Source organism: Herpailurus yagouaroundi, unplaced genomic scaffold, assembly GCF_014898765.1.
Source record: "Herpailurus yagouaroundi ecotype Mexico unplaced genomic scaffold, PumYag 28, whole genome shotgun sequence".
Classification (NCBI taxonomy): domain Eukaryota; kingdom Metazoa; phylum Chordata; class Mammalia; order Carnivora; family Felidae; genus Herpailurus; species Herpailurus yagouaroundi.
In genome coordinates this window covers 106,362,501-106,384,579 of record NW_024412376.1, presented here as the reverse complement: position 1 = coordinate 106,384,579, position 22,079 = coordinate 106,362,501, and the positions used below count along the sequence as shown (strand labels likewise).

Here is a 22,079-nt window from a genome sequence, read left to right as displayed (position 1 = left end):
GGACTTTTTAAGCTCAGAAATGATAGCAAAGTTCAGAAAATAGATTTGACTACACATAAATTTAAAAATTAAAAAGGCACACAATAGAAAAACAGTTGCCACAAATGTGACGACGAGTTAATATCATTATTAAAAGTGGCACGAACACACCGGAACCCAGATAGGCAGCAGACAAAAGATAAGAGCTAAGAGTGTGGAAATACAATTTGCTGGCAAACATGGGGAGAATAGTCAACCCATGTGGTAACCAAAAGATGAAATGAGAGCTCATCTACACATCCAAGACAGAGGAAATGGTTAAGTAAAGTGCTATAATATATTCCCTCTAGCTCCTGAAGATTACCATCATTAAAATGTTTTTGTGTAAAGACTGAACCCAACATGGTGAGTTAACAAATGCTTGACTGTTCTACTCTAAGGAAACCTTGTTAAATCAGATTGATTTAGGAGCTTGTTTTGCAGAAGTTGACTCATTACCAATAAGAGTAGCTGAGACTGGAGGAAATGGGGAAGAATTCTTGTGGTTGGGCCAAAGGGATCAGGAGTGAACGAAAGTAACCTCTGTGATGGCACACCCCAAGATCTCCCCTCCACACACTTACCATGCTTCCTCTGCCATTTAGTGAACATGTATCCCAATGAGGAGACACGATGCCTGAATGTGCACACATGCTCCAAAAGGAAGAAAGACACCTCCCTTCACCCTATTTCCAACCAGCATATTCTATTCAAGTATATACCCCATGACGTTCTGACCCCGCATCCTTAAATACATGCAACCACAACCCTTTGGGGAGGGGGATTTGAGACCTGCCCTCCCCTTGACTCTTCATTTGGATGCCTCTCCGATAAACCCTTTCCTTGCTGCACATTCCAAGTATCAGTGACTGGCTTTCCTGCATGTTGGGCATATGGACTTGGGTTGAATTACAAGACAAAGACATAATATGGGGAAATACCTATAAGGTAATATTAAGTGAGTAGAATATACATATTATGTATATGTTGATGCATATCATACATAGGTATATAGAATTTGATAACCATGTAAAAGTAAAACTCACCCATGGAAAAATGGCTGAGAAGATACCCAGTAAAATAGAAGCATTGGTTATCTGTGAGATAGTGAAAACATGGATGGTAGCAGTTTGTCTTACTTTACTTCATTTTCAAGTTTATCTTTACTGCTTATACATGTTGTTTTTATAATAATGTGAAACCAAATAAAAGTAACCTAATTTAAAATAAAGTCGGGAGTCCAGAAGAGGGAGCTCACACACCCTACCAACTTGCCCTCGGTAGCAGATGGAAACCAAAAATATTTCTTGTCCAGCAATGAGCTCGGCCAGTAAGAAAATACAAGTCAGCAATAAGAAACCATCATCACCCTGAACTCTCATTTTCCCTCCAATGGACGTCCTTTCAAAACAGCCCCTCCCAATTCCTACTTTTCTCTATAAAGTAACTTTCCTCTGTTTTGAACTCAAGACTTGCCTATGGTTTGCTATAGCTTGCATGTCCTGAACTGCAATTCCTCTGCTATTCCTGAATAAACCCATTTTATAACTGGTTGTTTTACTTTTAGGGCCAACAATATAAAATACAGATTATGCTTTTAAAGGTAATGCTGCATATGATATTGTATAGATTGATTATTTTATAATCCAGTACTACTTAATGGTCAAGGAATAACTAAAAACAAAACAACACTTATGAGATATTTATCCCTAATGTCTCTTCCTTTACTATTAAAGCAATAATATGAGCCTAAAAAAGAAATTAATCCAAACCGCAAAACCAAGAAACTCAAATAGGAGATATTTAGCGGGATATTGTAAATTTAGCAAGTATGTCTTAGAAATATGAAAGTTCATTGAAAGAGCCTTTGGACAAGTTAATTTTTCTTTTTAATTTTCGATGTGTTCATTAGTAGGCAAAAAAGAAAAATAAACCTGGCAAAATGAAAAGAATCTCAAAAAGGCTGCAGAAGCCAATGGATATCATACACTGGATACACATTTTAGGCAAATATGTCGGTAAGCAACAGAACCATGAGGCAGATTAGCTCCTTGCTGACAGGTCTGTTTCGGGGCTGCTCAACCCACGCTTTATACCCATGTAAATAACGCACTACATTCCTTAAACCAGACTGACTGGTTTTTATCTACTTCGCAGAACTGCCATCATCTTTTTCCAAAAACATGAATATTCTCGAGTCACCCATAAGTGAACCTCTGGGGAAACGTGCCGCTGTGAACCGTATGTCAAATTACTCAGGGCCTCCACAGCTCAGTGTGGCCTTGCCCTCGTCCTCTTCTGGGACATTTTCCACCACCAAGACCATTCCGCACTCACCTGCAGGACTGGAGGCCAGTGCGCCTTCCCCTTCCTGCCCCAGGCCCCTTCGCACACAATCAAGGCAGGTGACTCGGTTGGGAGGGAACCCATGGAACTATCAAGCACTGGGGCAGGAGTTACTGGAGTATTCTATCTTTCTTGTGTAAACAAGAGCATAATTAAATCACAAGTGATAGAAATCAGATCCATTAGATGACTATAAAAGGCTCACTAGAAGAGCCATAAGTGCTACTAAAAAGCCATGTTTTTCTGCAAACTCCACCTTACGACCCACTCAACCCTGAGAAGAACGCCCAGCAGTTTGCACGGCACATGCGAGCATCTGTTCCTAAACCAAGCCATTCATTTCCAAGACCCTGTTCCTCTTTCTTGAACCTATCCTTGCCTCCTGGGCTTCCATGATTAAGTCCTGTGGTCCCAGCTGAGCTACCTGCATTCTGTGGATTTGAACAATTTCTCCTCTTGCGTCCTAAGGATTTAAGCCATGGCTGAGGATGTTCCATTCACTTGTTTCACAAATATTCACCAGGCACGGGATTTTCTGAGAGGAAAGACTTGGTTTCTGCCCCTCCTGGAGCTTTCAGTACATTGGGAAGAAAGACAAATATGTAACCAATTGTTAAAATGCATTTAGAGAGGCCGGGAAGTCAGCGGTAGCTGACTGGGCTGTGTTGGCGACGTCGACGACGACGGAGCGAAGCGAACGGGTTTAGTCAACTTCATTTGTAAATTTGGAGTGCTAAAGACAAAGTTACAGATTTTAATATTGAAGGAAATGAAGAGAAACCTAAATGAAAATTCAACTCGAAGTACAGCAGGCTGTTTGCCTGTACCATTGTTCAATCAGAAAAAGAGGAATAGACAGCCATGAACCTCTAATCCACTTACAAATGATCCAAGTATCAGTACTGCTTCTGACAGTTATGACTTCCCTCCTTTACCAACAGATTGGGCCTGGGAAGCTGTGAATCCAGAGTTGCCTCCTTTAGTGAAAACACTGAACGCAGGGCAAATGCCACATTCAGTTTCTCCTCCCCTGAGAAGTCAAGATTCTATGTCTAAGTCTATTCAATCTATTCAATCAAATACTGAAAGAAGCAAGAGTGGTTGGAGCTACAGAGATGACAACAAAAATACTAGCTGGAAAACTTGGGATAGAAATGATTTTAGGCCTCAGTGTGAAAGGACAAACTTAGTGGCAAATGATAGAATAAATTCTTGTCCAAGGAGTTGGGGAGCTCAACAACAGAAACAGTTGAAAATATCCGAACTTCCTAACTCATCTCATCAAAGAGAAACTGAAGTACTCAGAGAAACACATTCATCAAAAATACCTGGCTCCACAATGAGAGGTCTAGACAAAAACAGTGCATTACAGGCATTTAAGTCTAATTTTCAACAAAACCAATTTAAGAAGAAAATGTTGGATTATATTCCAGAAGAAAGCACTCTCAAGGAAGACTCATTGTATCAGTTAAAGCTTAAGGAAAAAGAGAATTCTTTAAGAATTATATCTGCAGTGATTGAAAGCATGAAGTACTGGTGTGAACATGCACAGAAAACTGTACTTCTTTTTGAAATATTGGCTGTTCTTGATTCAGCTGTTACACCTAGTCCGTATTATTCAAAGACTTTCCTTATGAGAGACGGGAAAAATACTCTGCCTTGTGTATTTTACGAAATCGATCGTGAACTTCCAAGACTGATTAGAGGCCGAGTTCATAGGTGTGTTGGAAATTATGACCAGAAAAAGAATATTTTCAAATGTGTTTCTGTCAGACCAGCATGTTTCTGAACAAAAAACTTTCCAAGCATTTGTTAAAATTGCAGATGCTGAGATGGGTATTATACTAATATAATGAGTGAAATTTAAATAGTGATGAAGGAAGTTTAAATAGTATAATTTAAAGCATTTTTGTTATTAAGTTATCATCTCCATGGTTTTATAGCTACTGTTTTTCTGTATTTCATTTGTTGAATTAAAATATTTCAGTCCTTTTAAAAAAAAAATGCATTTAGTCACTTTGTAACCGACACATATACCAGGGAGAGCTCATCCATAGTCTCAGGAAGCAGCACCAAAGAGCTGAGAGAAGCGGTAAGGAATTCATTCTTTTTTTTTTTTTTTTTAATTTTTTTTTCAACGTTTATTTATTTTTGGGACAGAGAGAGACAGAGCATGAACGGGGGAGGGGCAGCGAGAGAGGGAGACACAGAATCGGAAACAGGCTCCAGGCTCTGAGCCATCAGCCCAGAGCCTGACGCGAGCCTGACATGGGGCTCGAACTCACGGAGCGCGAGATCGTGACCTGGCTGAAGTCGGACGCTTAACCGACTGCGCCACCCAGGCGCCCCAGGAATTCATTCTTGACTGAGGGAACTGCACATAATGGCACAGCAGTGTGTCTGGGCACTTACAAACAACCGGAATACAGTTAGAACTGTGCTGTCCAATATGGTAGCCTCCAGCCACATGTGGCTGTTACACACTCAAAACGTGGCTAGTCCAAGATTAGATGTGCTACACATTACAAAGACTTAACATGGGGGGAAAGAAAAGAATATAAATGACCTCATTAATAATTCTGGATATTGATTACATGTTGAAATGACACCGTTTGGGATCGCATTGGGGTAAATGAAATATTAAAATTAATTTCACCCTTTTAAAATGTGACTGCTAGAACATTTTCTATTACCTATGTGGCCTATAGTAAATTTCTGCTGGACAGCTCTGATTAGAGTATAAAATCCGAGGTTGAGAGTGCCAAAACATTAAGTTAAAATTAAAACACAACAAAGAAGCTAGACATACACAAGGAGCCAGATTGCTCAGGCCTGATACCTCATACAGGAAGAGTCACTAGGACCCTGACTGAGTAGGGAAGGGAAGGGAATGCCAGGATTTCCTTTGGGAAATCACCTCGGCAGTGGAATCGAAGAGCGACCAGGGCAGGGAGAAAAACCAGAGGAAGGCAAACTCAGGAGCAAATATGAAACAATCAATGAGTGACCAACCTGCCTTCCAAACTACTGGATCTGCTCTCAGTGTTCTTGATCTTCCCTGTGGCGGTCTGGTAAAGTCTATCGACCCTTTCTCAGATGAATGTTTTTACATACAGAGAACAAAAATTCTCGGGATCACAAAGGAAACCAATTGCTGAAAATACAGGTATCATTTAAAAAATCTGTGATATGGTCGGGGTGCCTGGGTGGCGCAGTCGGTTAAGCGTCCGACTTCAGCCAGGTCACGATCTCGCGGTCCGGGAGTTCGAGCCCCGCGTCGGGCTCTGGGCTGATGGCTCAGAGCCTGGAGCCTGTTTCTGATTCTGTGTCTCCCTCTCTCTCTGCCCCTCCCCCGTTCATGCTCTGTCTCTCTCTGTCCCAAAAATAAATAAATGTTGAAAAAAAATTAAAAAAAAAAAAATCTGTGATATGGTAACATACCATGCTTCTTTATTGATACTTTAAATAAGATGCAGCAGCAAGTCTAACAATTACTGTAATTTTGAAGTATTTATGAAAATGAACGGTATCTTGAGCAACAGCTATCATGAGACGCAACAATATCTGTGCTTCCGTTCCTGATGAAGCCATGGGTACTGCTAACGCCACTGTGGTTTGTTGCCTACATTTATACTCAAAGGAAATTCTAAATTTTAGTGAGGGGTTAGTGAAAATAAATTATAATTTTTTTCCTACCCAAGTCACAGACCACTTTGAATTCTATCCATGGACCCCTTAGGAATCTGTGCATCCTGGGTTACGAACCCCCCTATAAGATGTTCCTGAGCTTTTCTCACGAGTAATTCTTGGTCCCTCTAAAATGGGAACATGGGGGTGCCTGGGTGGTTCAGTGGGTTAAGCGTCCAACTCTTGGCTTCGGCTCAGGTCATGATCTCACAGTTCGTGAGTTCAAGCCCCTCACCAGGCTTTGCGCTGTGACAGCACAGAGCCTGCTTGGGATTCTCTTTCTCTCTCTCTCTGCCCCTCTTGCTCTCTCTCTCTCTCTCTCTCTCTCAAAATAAATAACCTTAAAAAAAAATAATAAAATGGGGACATGGAGGGAGTATGGTAACAATCAGAGACTGTTTTACTTCTAGGATTTATTTGTCCCATGACCACACTTACAACAGCATATTAAGCTAGCAGACACAAGGCCCAGAAGACATTTTAATGGAGTATTGGGTTTCTTTGGGTGCAGTGTGATGAGAATGCATGTCTTTTTCTCAGATGAGGATAATGAGCATAGGAACAGGTCCAGGAGACCCAGAGGGAAAATCGTTAGGATTTTCTTTAGTTCTCAGGTGAGTTCATTCTTACATGGAGGCAGTTTCTCCCCCGACCTGAAAAAAATTGGTGAAAAAATAAAAAAGCAAAAAGACAAATACTGAATGGTTCCATTCATATGAGGCATCTAAGGCAGTGAAATTCATAGAAACAAAGTTAAATGGTGGTTCCTAGGGATTGGGACACAGGGGGAGGGGAGTTATTTAACGGGTACAGAGTTCCAGTTTTGCAAGACGAAAAGTTTGAGAGATTTGTTGCACAACAGTGTAAAAATATAAGCAACTCTACTGAACTGCACACTTATGATGCATTTATATTATTTTCTTTTAATCACAATAAAAATTGGTGAAAATTGCAAAACGATAAAACAGATAAACAGGACACTCAGATCCTATCTCTAGCACAACTGCCAATTATCCCCAGGCAGGACAGCCTGAAACACGACCTGCTCTACCCAGTACACCGTTTCTTTAGTTATTAAACCCATACAAAAAAATTTTTAAAGTGAAGACCCAAGTATTTATTTAAGATTCCTCTTTAAAAATTTTATATATTTATTTATTTATTTAATTAATTAATTTATTTATTTAAAAGAGAGACAGAGAGCATGCACGTGTGAGGGGGAGAGGGGCAGAGGGAGAGGGAGAGGGAGACAGAGAAATTTAAGCACACTCCACACTCCGCGCAGAAACCAACTCAGGGCTTGATCTCATGACCATGAGATCATGACCGGAGCCCAAATCAAGAGTCAGATGCTTAACCTATGGAACCACCCAGGTGCCCACCCTCCCTTTTTTTCTTAACTTAAAATTCCTTTATATGACAACAGAGTTCATCGTTACAAATCAGGATATTGATTTATACAGACTAAGACAATCCGCAAAGACTAATAATCGTATTAAACACTTACTTAGCACTAATTATGTGCTAGGCATTAATCTAAGCACTTTAACAATACTGACTCATTGGCTCATTTAACCCTGATAACAATCCTGTGGTGGATGTCCTATTTTTATCTCCAGATGAGGAAACTGAGGTGCAAAACACTAGTAAGTAAGTGGCTGCTGTGAGTCAAAACAGGCATTCGACTCCAGAGCTAGACCATGAGCACCTGAGGCAGGGACCAAGATTTTTATCTCTGAATTCTTGCACAGGGAGTAGCACTGATTCATAATATAAATTAGTCAGCAACCATTTATTGAGCAATAGATTACAACAGAATTTTGAGGCATTTTGTTTTACCATTTAGCAGTTCTACACACAAAAAAAGATCTTGCTATCTGCTGCCTCTGTTATTTTAAAAATCTATTATTATTATTTTTTTAGTAATTTCTACACCCAACATGCGGCTCTAACTCATAACCCTGAGATCAAGAGTCACATGCCCCGCTTACTGAGCCAGCCAGGCACCCCCCTCTACTATTTTTTCTTAAATGTGGTAAGGAGAAACTTTGTTGGAAATATTATTGAGGTGGGCGGGGATGTGGGGGAGAGGGGTATTGCAACAATAAGGAAAATGCTCTAACCCTAAGATCCCAGAGTACTTCCCCCTATTAACCTTCTAAAATATGATTAAAGTAGTTCTCCTACTTCCCCAGTGTTTGGAGCTCGTGGTCACTGCCAAAGACTCTAACCCACCCTGACAGTTGGTTATCTCATACCCAGGACCAGTGGGGAAAGGAATGAATAAGACACAAGAAAGGCCTGTCTACAGACCAACCACGAGTTCTAGAACCTGGTCTAAAATTGTACGTGGGGGAGGGAGACAGACAAAGGCCTTAAAAGTCATCAAAGAGAATCAAGGGACAACCTTAAAAGGGTTGGGGATAGGGAATAGCTCTTCATGGCTCAATAACCACCTTCTGCCAGCTCAGGAGGAAGCATCTGCATTTCTAAACTAACAGGCTGAGAGTGGCCCTAATCCATAAAGTCACTCTCTACTGAGGTGTCATAGTCATGTGCCAAATATCAGCAGCATTCAGACAAATTTAACCAAAACCTGCACTCCCCACCCAGCACACAGAGGAGGCTCATGGGAAGAGATGTGGACTCAGGCCACAGTGGAGCCACTCCATATTTCTGGTTGGTATGGCAGGGATGTGGTCAGGACTCACCTGTAGGTATATGGCCCCACTTCTTCTAACCGGGGAGTCTCCCCTCTGAGGATCTCCTCTGGATTGGTGACATTGAAGAAATAGAACTGGGCATACACAGGCAGAGGGGGCTTCTTCCAGGAATCAAAGGTCTCGGAACCATTCCTTAATACAATATTCTGGGGAAGAAAACCAAAAGGAGATTGTGTGAGGCAGTTGGCTTTGAACATAGAGGCAGAGAGAGGGTCACTCCCTGCTCTGACCTCCTGGCTCACTTATTTTCATAGGCATTCAACTGTAGTCCCTTAGAAGGAGGGCCATGTCTTAGGTCAATATGAAGCCCACAGCCCTATGAAGCCATTAAAGGTCTTCAATAAATATTTGGGGCAAAGGAAAGGTGGTAGCCATAGCTCATAGGTAGAAATGGTGTTAGCAAAACCAAGGTCATAGGTTGAGTACCCAAAAGTCCTACTGACTTTATTATGAAGATTCCACTGACTATATGCTGCTGTGGAAGGTAGCTTGCCCATATGGTACAACAAGGCAATAGGACCAAGAAGGCTGGATTTGGTTCTTTCAGGTGATGTAGAACCGTACCCATCCTTACCACCTCCACCAGTAGGGGCTTTATGTGAATTTTCTCATTCAATCCCTAGCAAACCCCTGTTTTAAAGATTAGGAAGCTGAGCTTTACTGATTAGAGTTTCTTATCTACAATCCTTCCTGCGTTTCCCACCCTTACCATGTGTTATGGGCCCCTTCCCAGATTCATATATTGAAATCCTAACGCCTAGTATCTCAGAATGTGACTGCATTTGGAGATAGAGTCTTTAAAGAGAAATTTCAGGTTAAATGGGGTCATGAGGGTGGGCTGTAATCAATATAACTGATGTCCTTATAAGAAGAAGAGATTAGGACTAAATACAAAGGAGAGACCATGTGGAGATACAGGAAGAAGACAACACCTACAAGTCCAGGAGAGAGGCCTCCAAAGAATCAACCTTACTGATGCCTTCATCTCAGACTTCTAGCACCCAGAACTGGGAGACAATGAACTTGTGCTGTTCAAGTCACCCAGTCTGTGGTATCTGTTACAGAAACCCTAGCAACCTAATAAACCTTGGCTCCCTATGGGAGGAGTAGTCTTCTCCACCCTATTGACTTCAGGCTTGGCCAAGTGACTTGATTTGACCAATGAAATGTGGGTGGGATGGGAATACCCAAATTTTGAGCTAAGGCCTTAAAAAGCATGGCAAGTTTCCACGAACCACCCTTTGCCAAGAGAAAAGCATGCTTCAGGTAGTTGTTGATCCTTCACCTAAAATGGTGATGTGTTGACCAGACATGAAACCTGGAGTCCAGCCCAGTTCAGCTGGGCCAGCCAACCTCAAACTATAGCCATGGGGCACACCAAGAGTGTGAAATAAATGTCACTGTTACAAGACACTGAGATTTGAAAACTGTCTGTTATGGAGCACTGCAACAGAAGCCTGATTAATACAGCGGCCAAGGTTAAGAGACAGAAACCTACTGTCAGTAGGTTGAGGTCCTAACAGTCCTCAATTTGTTAATGGAGGAAAATCAGCATTTTTTACAGTAAAAATTATTGAAGTACACAAGAAAGATAAAGGGACAGACTGAGAATAAACAACCTGAAATATGAACAGTCATTAACTCTTGAATGTTGGGAATCTGGATCACTGTTATTTTCTCCTTGATGAATTTTGGTATTTTCCAAATTTTTTACAATCACTAAGAAATTGATATTGAAAACAATTTTTAAAGAAGATCAAAAGAGGAAAACGAGATCAAATGACACAGACAATGCAAGGCCAGCAGTGAAACAATAAGACTAGACTGCAAGAGAAGCATTCTCTGAGGTCACCTCTGGCAGTGAGGCTTTGAGTGACAACAGACAAAGGGACCGGCTTTAAAACATGTTAGATACCACATGCTAAAATGTACTGTGACACAGCACACAAAAGAATGTCAATTTTAGTTTTTTATTTTATTTTTAAAATTTTTATTATTTAAAAGAAAAAATTTAATGTTCATTTATTTTTGAGAGAGACAGAGACAGAGCATGAGCGGGGAAGGGGCAGAGAGAGAGGGAGACACAGAATCGGAAGCAGGCTCCAGGCTCCGAACTGTCAGCACAGAGCCTGATGCGGAGCTGAACCCACAAACCGCGAGATCATGACCTGAGCCGAAGTCTAATGCTTAACCGACTGAGCCACCCAGGCACCCACAGAATGACAAATTTTATTAGTCCAGGCCACAATTTAATAGAAGGAATGTTGCAAGGAAACTTACTTATATTGCTCTATTATAAATAGAAAATATCTTGTGGCGCTTGGGTGGCTCAGTCAGTTCACTATCCAATTCTTGGTATCGGCTCAGGTCATGATCTCATGGTGTGTGAGTTGGAGCCCTGCATTGGGCTCTACACGGACAGTGCAGAGCCTGCTTGGGATTCTCTCTCTTCTCTCTCTCTCTGTCCCTCCCCTGCTCCTGGTCTCTCCCTCTCAAAAAAAAAAAAAAAAAAAAAAATCTCAATAATCTCTGCAGGACAAAACAAAGTGGCTCTAGGATAAATGAATGCAGAAAACCTAAGTTCATCAAAGCAAAGCTGATGATCTGGAGGGCTGAAAGTAAATGTACATCCATGAGTTGGCCATGCCATGGAACTGGAGATTATTTGTGGTTTGGCATCCATTGAAAATGTCTAATCATCAGATTTCTACTCAAACAACACATTATTGAAATATTTTTGGCCTTTACTACCAGTACTGATTTGCTGAGAAGAGATCAGCTTGATGAGACAGAAAAATTTAAAGACAAACCATGAAACTCCTATCCTCCAACTTCCCGGATTCAGCTCGGACTCTCCTTGGAGAAGCCCTCGCCACCTGCCCTGAATGCACTGATCTTCCTCTGCCCGGCACCTGAGCAGCTGAATCAGTCACTTCAGGCAATTTTTTAAAACACTTGTGGTCTTTTATCTTATCTCCTAAACCGGAGTCCTAGTTATCTGAAGAATCAGGCTCAGAGAGCTAGAGAACACCAGAACTGAAAAGGGTGCTGAGGTCGAGAAGGGGTGACATGGGGGTTCTGGAAGGGTAAGGGGGTGTGCGGAAGCTCATTCAGCTCCTTAATGTCAGAGCTAGGTCTGGAATCCTGGGTGGCTCTTCTCTACCTTCCAACCCTACTTCTGCATATAACATTAAAAAAAACAAAAACAAAAATAAAAAAAAACAGGTATAAATATACTACCCATTTTAGTTATACAAGATATACGGTAGAGTTTCTCCACCATAAAGTACACATATAGCTTCCAGAAACAGCTTAGTAACATGAATTTAACCTACCCAAAACTAATATGTTAACTACGAGAAATCTAACATGCAAACAATTTATTTCTCTTCTAGAGGATAGATATTTTTTAAGTTGTTTGGCTTCATTAAATAAGGACCACTTTTTCTTGCCCATAAATTTCCAGAATAGGGCAAGGCAATAATGTCCTCTCCTCTGTGAATTCCTTGAGTAATACCCCTTTCACTGGATGGATCATCTTTTCCTTTGAATCCCAAAACACATTACATAGGAATTTCATAGGAAAAAAGGGGCCAGGTCAGAAAACATCTTGTAAAAATTGAAGTTAACAGGAATCAACATGAAGCAGGCCATTATCAGCAAGCAAAAATGGGAAGGGAAGTGTGTCTATTCAGTATGGTCATGTACGAAGTTAACTGTTAGCTTTTTAAAATAGAAGGTGCTAACCTACAAAAATGGGTCCTTTTTTCCCCCTTTAGTCTTCCCCACAGTGTCTAGAACAGTGCAGTTCTTGAAGAAACATTAGTTCAATCAACAAAATATAGTTCTAGAAAACTTAGACACCAGCTTCCATCATCTTTACTTATAAAAGGCTAGGTGAGAAGAACTTGCTAGGAGGCAATCAGAGGGGTGCAGAAGGGGTGGAGAGGGGTGCAGAGGGGTACCAGGAGGCAATTGCCCGTATTTGACAAGTGGTCAAATGCAAAGTCACACGCGTTACAAGTGCCAAGCCTCATAACAGCAGCTCTCTAGCTACAAATCCAAAGAGCCTTTAAAGTATACCAGAGGAAGTGGTTGTCACATTCAGATACCAGAAAGCAATAGTGTTGTTAGAATCACATAATCATGAGAGATCTAATCCCTATCAGTTTGTGTATTTTCTCAGTAATCCAGTACCCTAAAGAGCTAAGTACAGCCAGTTCCTTCTGTGGGTGGAAAGAAAAAAAATCTGTGTCCTTCCATGACCCCCCTTTCCTAAAACCTATTTAAACCAGTGCTATACCCATGGTGGTTCTTGGAAAGGATAGAACTATGAATGCGAGTCCTCAAAACACTATGTATGTGCTAGGCATGGTCAGAGATATCCATCAACACAGATATGGTTTCTGCATGCCAGGAGCTTGGCCTCCACTTAGGGGAGTATTGACACACACATGCAACTTAACCGACAGCATGAAGTAGCACGTGATACATGGCCAGTGACTATACCAGACAACGGTCTCACGAGTGTTCACATAGTGGATTCTATGACCTGAGACGGAGAAAGGCAGTCCTTAAAGTGAGCCGGGGAGAAAAAATAAAAATTTAGCAAGCAGAGGGAGGTCATAGACACCTTATGGACAGCCAGAGTTGATTCAACTATCCTTCCTCCCTGCCTGTTCTGTGTCCATCTCTCCTGGAATCCTCCGCTTAATCAGAAAGATAGTGAATGTGGAGAATGAGAAAATAAAACATACAGAGAGGGGACAGTGTTAGGTGTGACTGCATATGGTTTTATAAGGAATAGAGAGACTCATTTAGAGGTAGGTTGGGGTCATAGGAGCCTAGATTTCATCTGATATACAATGGGGAGCCATGGAAGATTTCTGAGCTGCAGAGCATTATCGAGAGCCAGGCACAATATTGCCCTTTATTTCATGTAATCTCCCTTAATAACCTACAAAGTGAAAATCATTTCCCCTGTTTTTACACTTCTGGAGACCAAAGCTCAAAGGTTAGGGGAATGCCTAAGGTTTGCTAGTAGGAGATGGAGTCAGCCTCCCACCCTAGGACTCACTCTAAACCTGAGCTCCCGGTAACATTGAATTTTACCAGAGCCTAGTGCTCCTGGAAAGCAGTAAATGGTTCAGGAACCTACCACCCTTTTGTGTTCCAAGAAATGGCTTCCTGCAAAGAAACACTCTTCCATAGGACTTAGCTAAGATTCCCCTCACTGTTTATCCCTAGAAAAGGCCAGACTCAGACCCTCCACATTCCCAGTTTTTGCCTCATTATTGATTAGTTGAATCACAGGTTCCCACTGATCAATAGGAACAAAATGCCTATTAATGTACAGCATGCTGACTATGGCTAATAATACTTTATTGTATGCTTGAAATTTGCTAAGAGAATAGATCTCAAGTGTTCTCACCACACACACACACACACACACACACACACACACACACACACACACTGAGGTGATAGGATATGTTAATTAGTATTATAATAATCATTTCACAATGCATACATTATTCAAAACATCATGTAGTACACCTTATATGTATACAGTTAAAATTTCTTGAGTATAGTTGACACACAATGTTACATTAGTTTCAGGTGTACAACATAGTGATTCAATAAGTTTATACATAATGCTATCTTCACAAGTGTAGCTACCATCTGGCACCATACAACATTATTACAATATCACTGACTATCTTCCCTCTGCTTTTTATTGCCATGATTTATTCCCATGGCTTATTCATTCCTAACCGGAAGTCAGTATTTCCCACTCCCCTTCACTCATTTTGCTTTCTAACACCAAATACAAAAATCAACTCAGAATGGATTAAAGACCTTAATTGTGAGACCTAAAACCATAAAAATCTTAGAAGAGAACACAGGCAACAATTTCTCTGACATCAGCGAAAGCAACATTTTTTTCTAGATATGTCTCCTCAGGCAAGGGGAACAAAAGCAAAAATAAACTACTGAGACTACACCAAGATTAAAAGCTTCTGCACAGCTAAGGAAACTGCAATAGAACAAAAAAGGCAACCTACTGAATAGGAGAAGATATTTGCAAGATATCTGATAGGAGGTTAGTATCCAAAATATATAAACAATTTACACAACTTACACAACTCATACTTGTCATGGTTTACTTGTCAACCATACCTCAATAAAGGTGAGGAAAAAATGCTTGTGAACCAAATTTGGTTAAGTTTCTCTCCTTCCCAGCCTTGTTACTCTCCTTCTCAGATGGGAAAAGATCTCCCAAATGCACATCTCCTGCCTCCTACTGCACTAGTCCTTTCAAATAGTCTTTCTTTACCTAGGCTGCATTTGTTTTTTAATGTGGCAATAATTATTGGGCCATGCTGCCTATTTTGCGTTGACACAGGCAAGAGGTGTTTTAGAAGGTTACATGGGCACAAATGGGAATGAGGGCTTGGCTAGGATGATTGTAAGGATTAAATGAGATTTCAGCAGAGAGCTTATCTCAGGCCACCTCAAAATGCTCAATGAATGGTAACTGTGATCCTGATTATTGCCATCTTGAGTGGGGATGGGAGGGTTCCACGTCTTGATTTAAAACAAAAAAGGAGGGGCACTTGGGTGGCTCAGTCAGTGAAGAGTCTGACTTGGACTCAGGTCATGATCTCGCAGTTCGCGGGTTCGAGCCCCACGTCAGGCTCTGTGCTGTCGGCATGGAACCAACTTGGGATCCTCTGTCCCCCCCTCTCTGCCCCTCCCCTGCTTGAGTGTGCACTCTCTCAGAAATAAACATTTAAAAAATGAAAAAAATAAAAAAAGTTTAACAAAAAAAGAATAAATTAATTAAAAAAGGAATCATGTCACTCCCATTAATCTGCTGAATGTTAAAAAATGAAAGAGAAAAGAAACCACGCAGGAAGTCTTTAGTCATGATCCTCTCTTCCAGTGCTATCTTTAATTCGGTTTAGGCTGAGACAACGAGGAATTAGCATAAAATCAGAAATAACCAAAATGTCAAACGGAAAAGAATGGTTTAGTAAATTATGATAATTCACAGGTTGGAGTAGAAAGCAACCATTAAAATTAGGAAGACTATACAGAAATAAGAAACATGCTCATGATCTATGCTAAACAGAAAAAGACAATGTGTGGACAAGACTAGCAGATAAAATTCAAACATGAAAATGTCAGTGCGGTAAAATACAGTTAATTTTAAAATTTCAATATTTTAATTACCGTCAAAATCTCAAAACATCCACACTAAACATCTAATTGCACACATCTCTATGGGACGGGATTACAAGGCGTCTTCCATTCTCTCTGTTACGTTTTTCTGCATTGGGATTTTTTACAACAGAAATAAAATACTTCTGGAAGCAGAAAAAATAATTATTCCCTTATTTTTTTTTTAATGAAAATCTGAGAAACTCAGATTCTATAAAATGTCACTAATAGGCTCCAAGGGAAAGGAGGCGTGGATCCACAGAGAACCTACTTCATCTAGCCTCTCCCTCTGTCCTTGCAAAACAAAGGCGAAGCTGATGCCTCATCAGCTGTGGTCAGGGCTCCCACAAAAGCTCCAAGAGCCGCCATCCCCCACGCTCAGCCTCACAGTGTTTCTTTCCCTATTATTGCCAGGATGGCTGATTTAGCACACTGTATTCCTTGCTAACTTATCCTGACAAGCACCCAGTGTGTGAAGACTTTCAGAGTGAGAAAGGGCTCGTGATCTCATTTATTTATTAAAGTAAAGAAAATCACCTCAGAATTATGAACCTCAAAAGAGCCAGCATAAATTGACACATGGGTTAACTCCCTGAGTTTATCTTCTTTGGTTTGCATCCAGCTCTTAGGCAACCAAAAATCCAAAGACAAGAAGAAGAGTTTCCAGAAAGGAGGACACAATCCTTTCCAGAAAAGAGGGTAAAACTGGCTGTTTTTATAACAGTCTGACTTGAACTTGTTCCTCCAAATCTCAAGTCGACTAAGGCAGTTTTGAGATAGAAATAAACATTTAGTACACGGGAGTCCTTAACTAAACAAAGCAAATACAAAGCCTAACAATGAAAGCGATCCTTGACAGCCTGCCAGACTCACGCTGATGGCAGATTCTGTTTCGACCTGGGGTTCTCCTCACCATCTGTGTCTTGCCTCCACCCCTATCGCCATCACCCCCCCTCGCCCTGGCCACTCTCAGCTGAGTCCACACTCAAGCCAGGTCTCAGGCCACCTTTAATTCCTTTCAAATCGTACCCTCAAGAGTGTTGGCTTCTCCTGTACCTTTAATGTGTCTCTTTTTGTCCACTCCATTGCTAGGTGTGTGTCAAGGAATCCCTGCAAGTCCCACAGTGGACTGCATGTTGTGTGTGTGTGTCTGTATACGCAGACCAAGTAGAGAAGGAGGAGGGAAATGCAAGAGCAGAGGGAAGTTCACACACACAGCTGCTCCAAAACAGTTGCGACTTTATCGTTACCTTCTTCATTTTTATCTTTTTCCCTGACGTTCAGCTCGGGTACCATTACCACCATGGCCAGCTACTATTTACTGGATCTCTAGGAGTCAGGGGGCTGTGCTAGAGCTTTATGCCATCATCTAAGCCTTACGCTAACCCTGCAAGACAAGAATTCCCGTTTTTCAGACAAGGAGATGGTGGCACTGGCTATCCCAAGTTCACGGAGCCAGTAAGTCAAGTCCAGGTCTGTGGGTCTGCAAAGCCCAGGGTTGTGTCACAAGGTACTCTAATTCATAGGTGATACATGCTGAAGGATTCAGGAACAAAGCATTGTGATGTCTGCAACTTACATTCAAATAATTTAAGAAAGAGTATATCAGAGAGAGATGAAGTAAATATGGCAAGATGTCAACAACCGATACACTGAAGTGAATCAAAATATGGCATGACATATACTCACTAAAATATTATTCATTGCTTATCTGAAATTGAAATTTGACTAGGCATCCTGTATTTTACCCAGCAGCCCTACCTCAGGGAGACAGTGAAACTATGGAGAGGCCCTCACGTAGACTGAGACGTTTCTGGGGAGTCAGGCCTTCCCTCTGGAGGAAAGGAAACTAGGGCAGCTGTGCGAAGTCATGTAAACTCCCGGGGCTGGAACAGACAGTGAGGGACTGAGGAAGGGGGAGCTGAGCTCCTTGTGTCCAGGCAGTTTCTCCACCGTTCATGCTAAGAGTCCCCCAAAAGCACCTCAACCTCCTGCTCTAGAATGGCCCAGACGGGGGCTTCATTTTTGACCTTACGCTTCTAGTTTCTACACCAGATCCTCAGGGCATTCAACTGTATACTCCCGGGAGCTTGCTCTGCAAAGGAAGGACTCAGAAACCAACAAGTAATAACCTTAACCTCAAGCCTGGAGAATGTTTGGCACAAGAAGTCATTAATTCTGCCCAATGCAACAAACCAGTTCCCCTGAGGAGCCCTTTGCACAATTTAGACATAAAGCTGTGGCTTGGGAACAACTGCTCTTCCTCACTGACCATTTTGCTGGGGCTGTGACAGTTACCAGGCAAACCCTGTAATCAACTGAGTTTTCCAGTTACGCTAAACATCAATGTAAGGTCCTAAACCAGTTTTACAATGTAACTTTGGATATTGCTTATAAATTTTAGCCAAGTAAAACATGATGAATTTTTTTTTTTTACGCATAGTATTGTAGTACTACTATCTAAAGAAATATTGGAAGGATTATTGAGTCGTGTGGTGAATCTGTAGTCTCAACAACCAAATTAATCATTTAAACTAGAAAACTTATTTTCAGCTAATTAGCCAATATGTATATATGGAGAGATTTCTTTCTTTTTAAAATGTTTTTAAGTTCATTTATTTATTTTTGAGGGGTGGGGGGCAGAGAGAGAGAGAAGGAGAGAGAGAGAGAATCTAAAGCAGGCTGTATGCCATCAGCATGGAGTGCAACACGGGGCTCAAACCTATGAACCATGAGATCATGACCTGAGCTGAAATCTAAGAGTTGGATGCATAACCGACTGACCACCCAGGTGCCCCCATATGGAGTCTGTTGTGACCAACAGACACAGACCCTGTTCTCACAAAGAAATTTAGCTAAGGACACAAAATTGGCATGCATGAAGCAGTTAGTGGACAATTATGTGCAAGGCCTAGTAATTCAGCCCAAAGAAGGGCTTCTGCCTGAAATTATTTGGATCATCTCTGTTGTATGGACCCATCCTAAAATCCCCACCTGGACATCCCACAGGCTGCTGAAAGTCGATGTGACCAGAAGTGGATTTATGATTTTTCTCCCCTAACCAATCCTAAATCCTACCGATCTTACCTCCTCCTCTTTGCCATTTCTACTCTTGATCCCATAGGTGGTCTGGACTGCAGCAATACTGTGGATGGTCTCTTCTCCAGGTTCCTTTCAAGTCTGTTCTCCACCTCAGCCTCCAGAGAGTTCTATCAAAAGCGCCTATGGGAGCAGACACTCTCCCCACTGCTCGCAGGATAAAGTCTGAGGTCCTTGACCTGCTGCACTAAGCCCTGCCATGATCTGATGCAGCTCATCACCTGTCATCATCTGTCATTCCCTGGTAGGCATTTTTCTGCATCAGTGACACTCAACCGCCCACCACTCCCCAGGTACAAGCTGCGTTAGCTGTGGGTGAGAGCTGACAAGACATGATAAGGCCAAAAGACACAATACTTCCAAGCCAGCCTGATAGAGATCTTTCAGGAAGGCAACACTGGGGGGCTTGTTGAACTGGCTGTCCTGGCATAAACTACTTCCAAATGATAATAAACACTGAGGGAACTGCATTAGGCTTGGATGGGAGTAAGTAATACTTTTAAGGAAACTTTCAGGACTCAAGAAGGCTCCTCGTTGTTCTTTTAGTTCAACAGAGTGCTACTTAATAATTAGACACAACTTCAGCATCCACATCACCATCTACACAGTCTAAACTCACCCAGAGAAAATGCAGGCCAACATGGGCAACCTGGGCTAACAACATGTGAATGATTCTCACTAGACTCCAGATTGATAAAACTCCCCAAATAGCAAAATACCAGTTTGCTGGTTTGCTTTGTTTTTTAAAAATTTCTCCCTGAGGGGCGCCTAGGTGGCTCAGTTGGTTAAGCATCTGACTTCCTCAGTCGGTTAAACATCCGACTTCGGTTCAGGTCATGATCTCACGGTTTCGTGGGTTCGAGCCCCATGACGGGCTCTGTGTTGACAGCTCAGAGCCTGGAGCCTGCTTCAGATTCTGTGTTCCCCACATCTCTCTGCCTCTCCCCCTCTCATGCTCTGTCTCTGTCTGTCTCTCAAAACTAAATAAAAATGTTAAAAAAAATTTATAAAAATTCCTCTGTTAAATTAAACACACCCAATCCAGACTCTCCTAGTAATGTAAGTCATTCCCATTACTTACCTTTCCTTATTCTCTGTTGAGGTAAAAGGAATAAGCCTACCATTAGCATTCTACCCTAATTCTCTGACCTTATTTTAACTCAGGAACAAACGCATTGACTTTTTTTTTTATGTCACTGCTGATGAACTCATTTTGCTTTAATTGCAATCGTAATAATTCACCTAATGAGATCTGACAGTTGACATTCAAATGTTAGTTCATGTGGAAGCTGCTACTCTATAAATGACAGACAGGACAGCAGGGTGGGGTAGCTTTCCTGAAAAGCTCCTGCTACCAAACACCCGCTGGAGGACTCTTTAAATGCTTCCACATAATAACAAATGTGAAACCAGGGTTGAGAACTGCCAGCCCAAAGAGAGAGAAAGCAGCCACCAGATGGAAACTTAATCAAAATGACCAGGTGAGGGGCACCTGGATCACTCAGTCAGTTAAGCATCTGACTCTTGGTTTTGGCTCAGGTTACGATCTCGCAGCTTTGTGAGTTCGAGCCCCGCATCAGGCTCCGTGCTGGTTCTGTGGAGACTGCTTGGGATTCTCTGTCTCTCTCTCTCTCTGCCGCTCCCCCCACTTGTGCTCTGTCTCTAAATAAATAAATAAATACTTAAAAAAAAAAAAAGGACCAGGCATTGGAGAAATAGATGTGTATGCAGAGGGTGTGGTTGAAGGAGTGACTGAGAAAGAGGATTTTAGACGTGAATACATAAGAAGTGTGGCCCATGAAAACAATGCCGGGTTCTGTGTGTAACTCATGGAGCCCCTCTTATTATTTTACAGCCTGTTTGGTTGCAACTGTATCTCTCAAAGTCGATATAAGTGATGTGTTCATCACCTACTTCTATCTCTGCCTCCTCTCCCTTCCATTACTGTTGATTATCAGTACAGTGTTAAAAGCAACTACTCTTGGGGCGCCTGGGTGGCGCAGTCGGTTAAGCGTCCGACTTCAGCCAGGTCACGATCTCGCGGTCCGTGAGTTCGAGCCCCGCGTCGGGCTCTGGGCTGATGGCTCAGAGCCTGGAGCCTGTTTCCGATTCTGTGTCTCCCTCTCTCTCTGCCCCTCCCCCGTTCATGCTCTGTCTCTCTCTGTCCCAAAAAATAAATAAACGTTGAAAAAAAAAATTTTTAAAAAAAAAGCAACTACTCTTAAAGTGGGGCTTGCAAGAGTGATCTCACCATTATAACAATGGTATTCTGCCTCTCTTTCTCTACAGAGTGTGAAACACAGTGCTGAAGGGGCCAGGTGGGTGTGGCGAGTGAGGTGATGCGAGTTTGCACAATAGTGTGCATGGCAGACCCTAGCGATGATACTCATTTTTCCATAGAAATATGCCCGCTTTCATTTTTGCCAAACACATGACCCTCTGGGGCTCTTTCATTTTCCTTCGTTTACCTTCCTTTCCTTCGTTTACCTTCCTCTTTTGGTAACGAGGTTCAGATACAAACAGGTATTTTTCTCTACTCTAAGAGAGACAACAGGGCAGGCACAATGACAAAGGGCACCTTCCCTGCGCCTCGGAGTTAGGGAGCCAACAGGAATGAGAAGGGCCATGGGAATCAGGAGGGAGGTCCCCTCTGAAGGGCAGCCCCATTCTGCTCAGACTGTGAACACAGACTAGCACGCACAGCATCCACATGTTTCAAGAGAGGCTGGAAACTTGAGTTCTTGGGTGAAGTTTCTAGATTTTAAAGGTATAGTGAGGCAATCAATGACCACTGGTCTACAGAGCGTAACGAAAGCGTGAAGCTGAAGAACAACACGAGCAATAATATGCAAAGGAAATCATCCCTGAAGATGTAAGTTTTCGTCTATTCGTCCTTCCACTCATCCGAGTAATATTTACTGAACGTGCATTTTGTGTGACGGTGCACTTGGTGGTAGGGACGATGGCACAAAGCTAAAACTG

At 41.9% G+C, this 22,079-nt stretch overlaps 2 protein-coding genes across 2 annotated transcripts in view; one reads left to right on the top strand and one right to left on the bottom strand.

The window, feature by feature from the left end:
• Positions 1-22,079, bottom strand: part of SCARB2 (scavenger receptor class B member 2) — a 76,937-nt gene that overhangs the window by 45,490 nt on the left and 9,368 nt on the right. Inside the window, exon 2 of the mRNA XM_040480860.1 lies at positions 8,763-8,920. Within this exon, the coding sequence (XP_040336794.1) occupies positions 8,763-8,920 (158 nt within the window). The remainder of the gene's footprint in view (positions 1-8,762; positions 8,921-22,079) is intronic.
• Positions 3,006-4,153, top strand: LOC121034048 (spermatogenesis-associated protein 22-like). Its single transcript, XM_040480871.1, has one exon. The coding sequence runs from the start codon at positions 3,371-3,373 to the stop codon at positions 4,151-4,153; it is 783 nt and encodes a 260-aa protein (XP_040336805.1). The 5' UTR covers positions 3,006-3,370.

Coding starts and splice junctions, on each gene's coding strand:
- LOC121034048 (XM_040480871.1), top strand. CDS start 3,371: ATGCCACATTCAGTTTCTCCTCCCCTGAGAAGTCAAGATTCTATGTCT.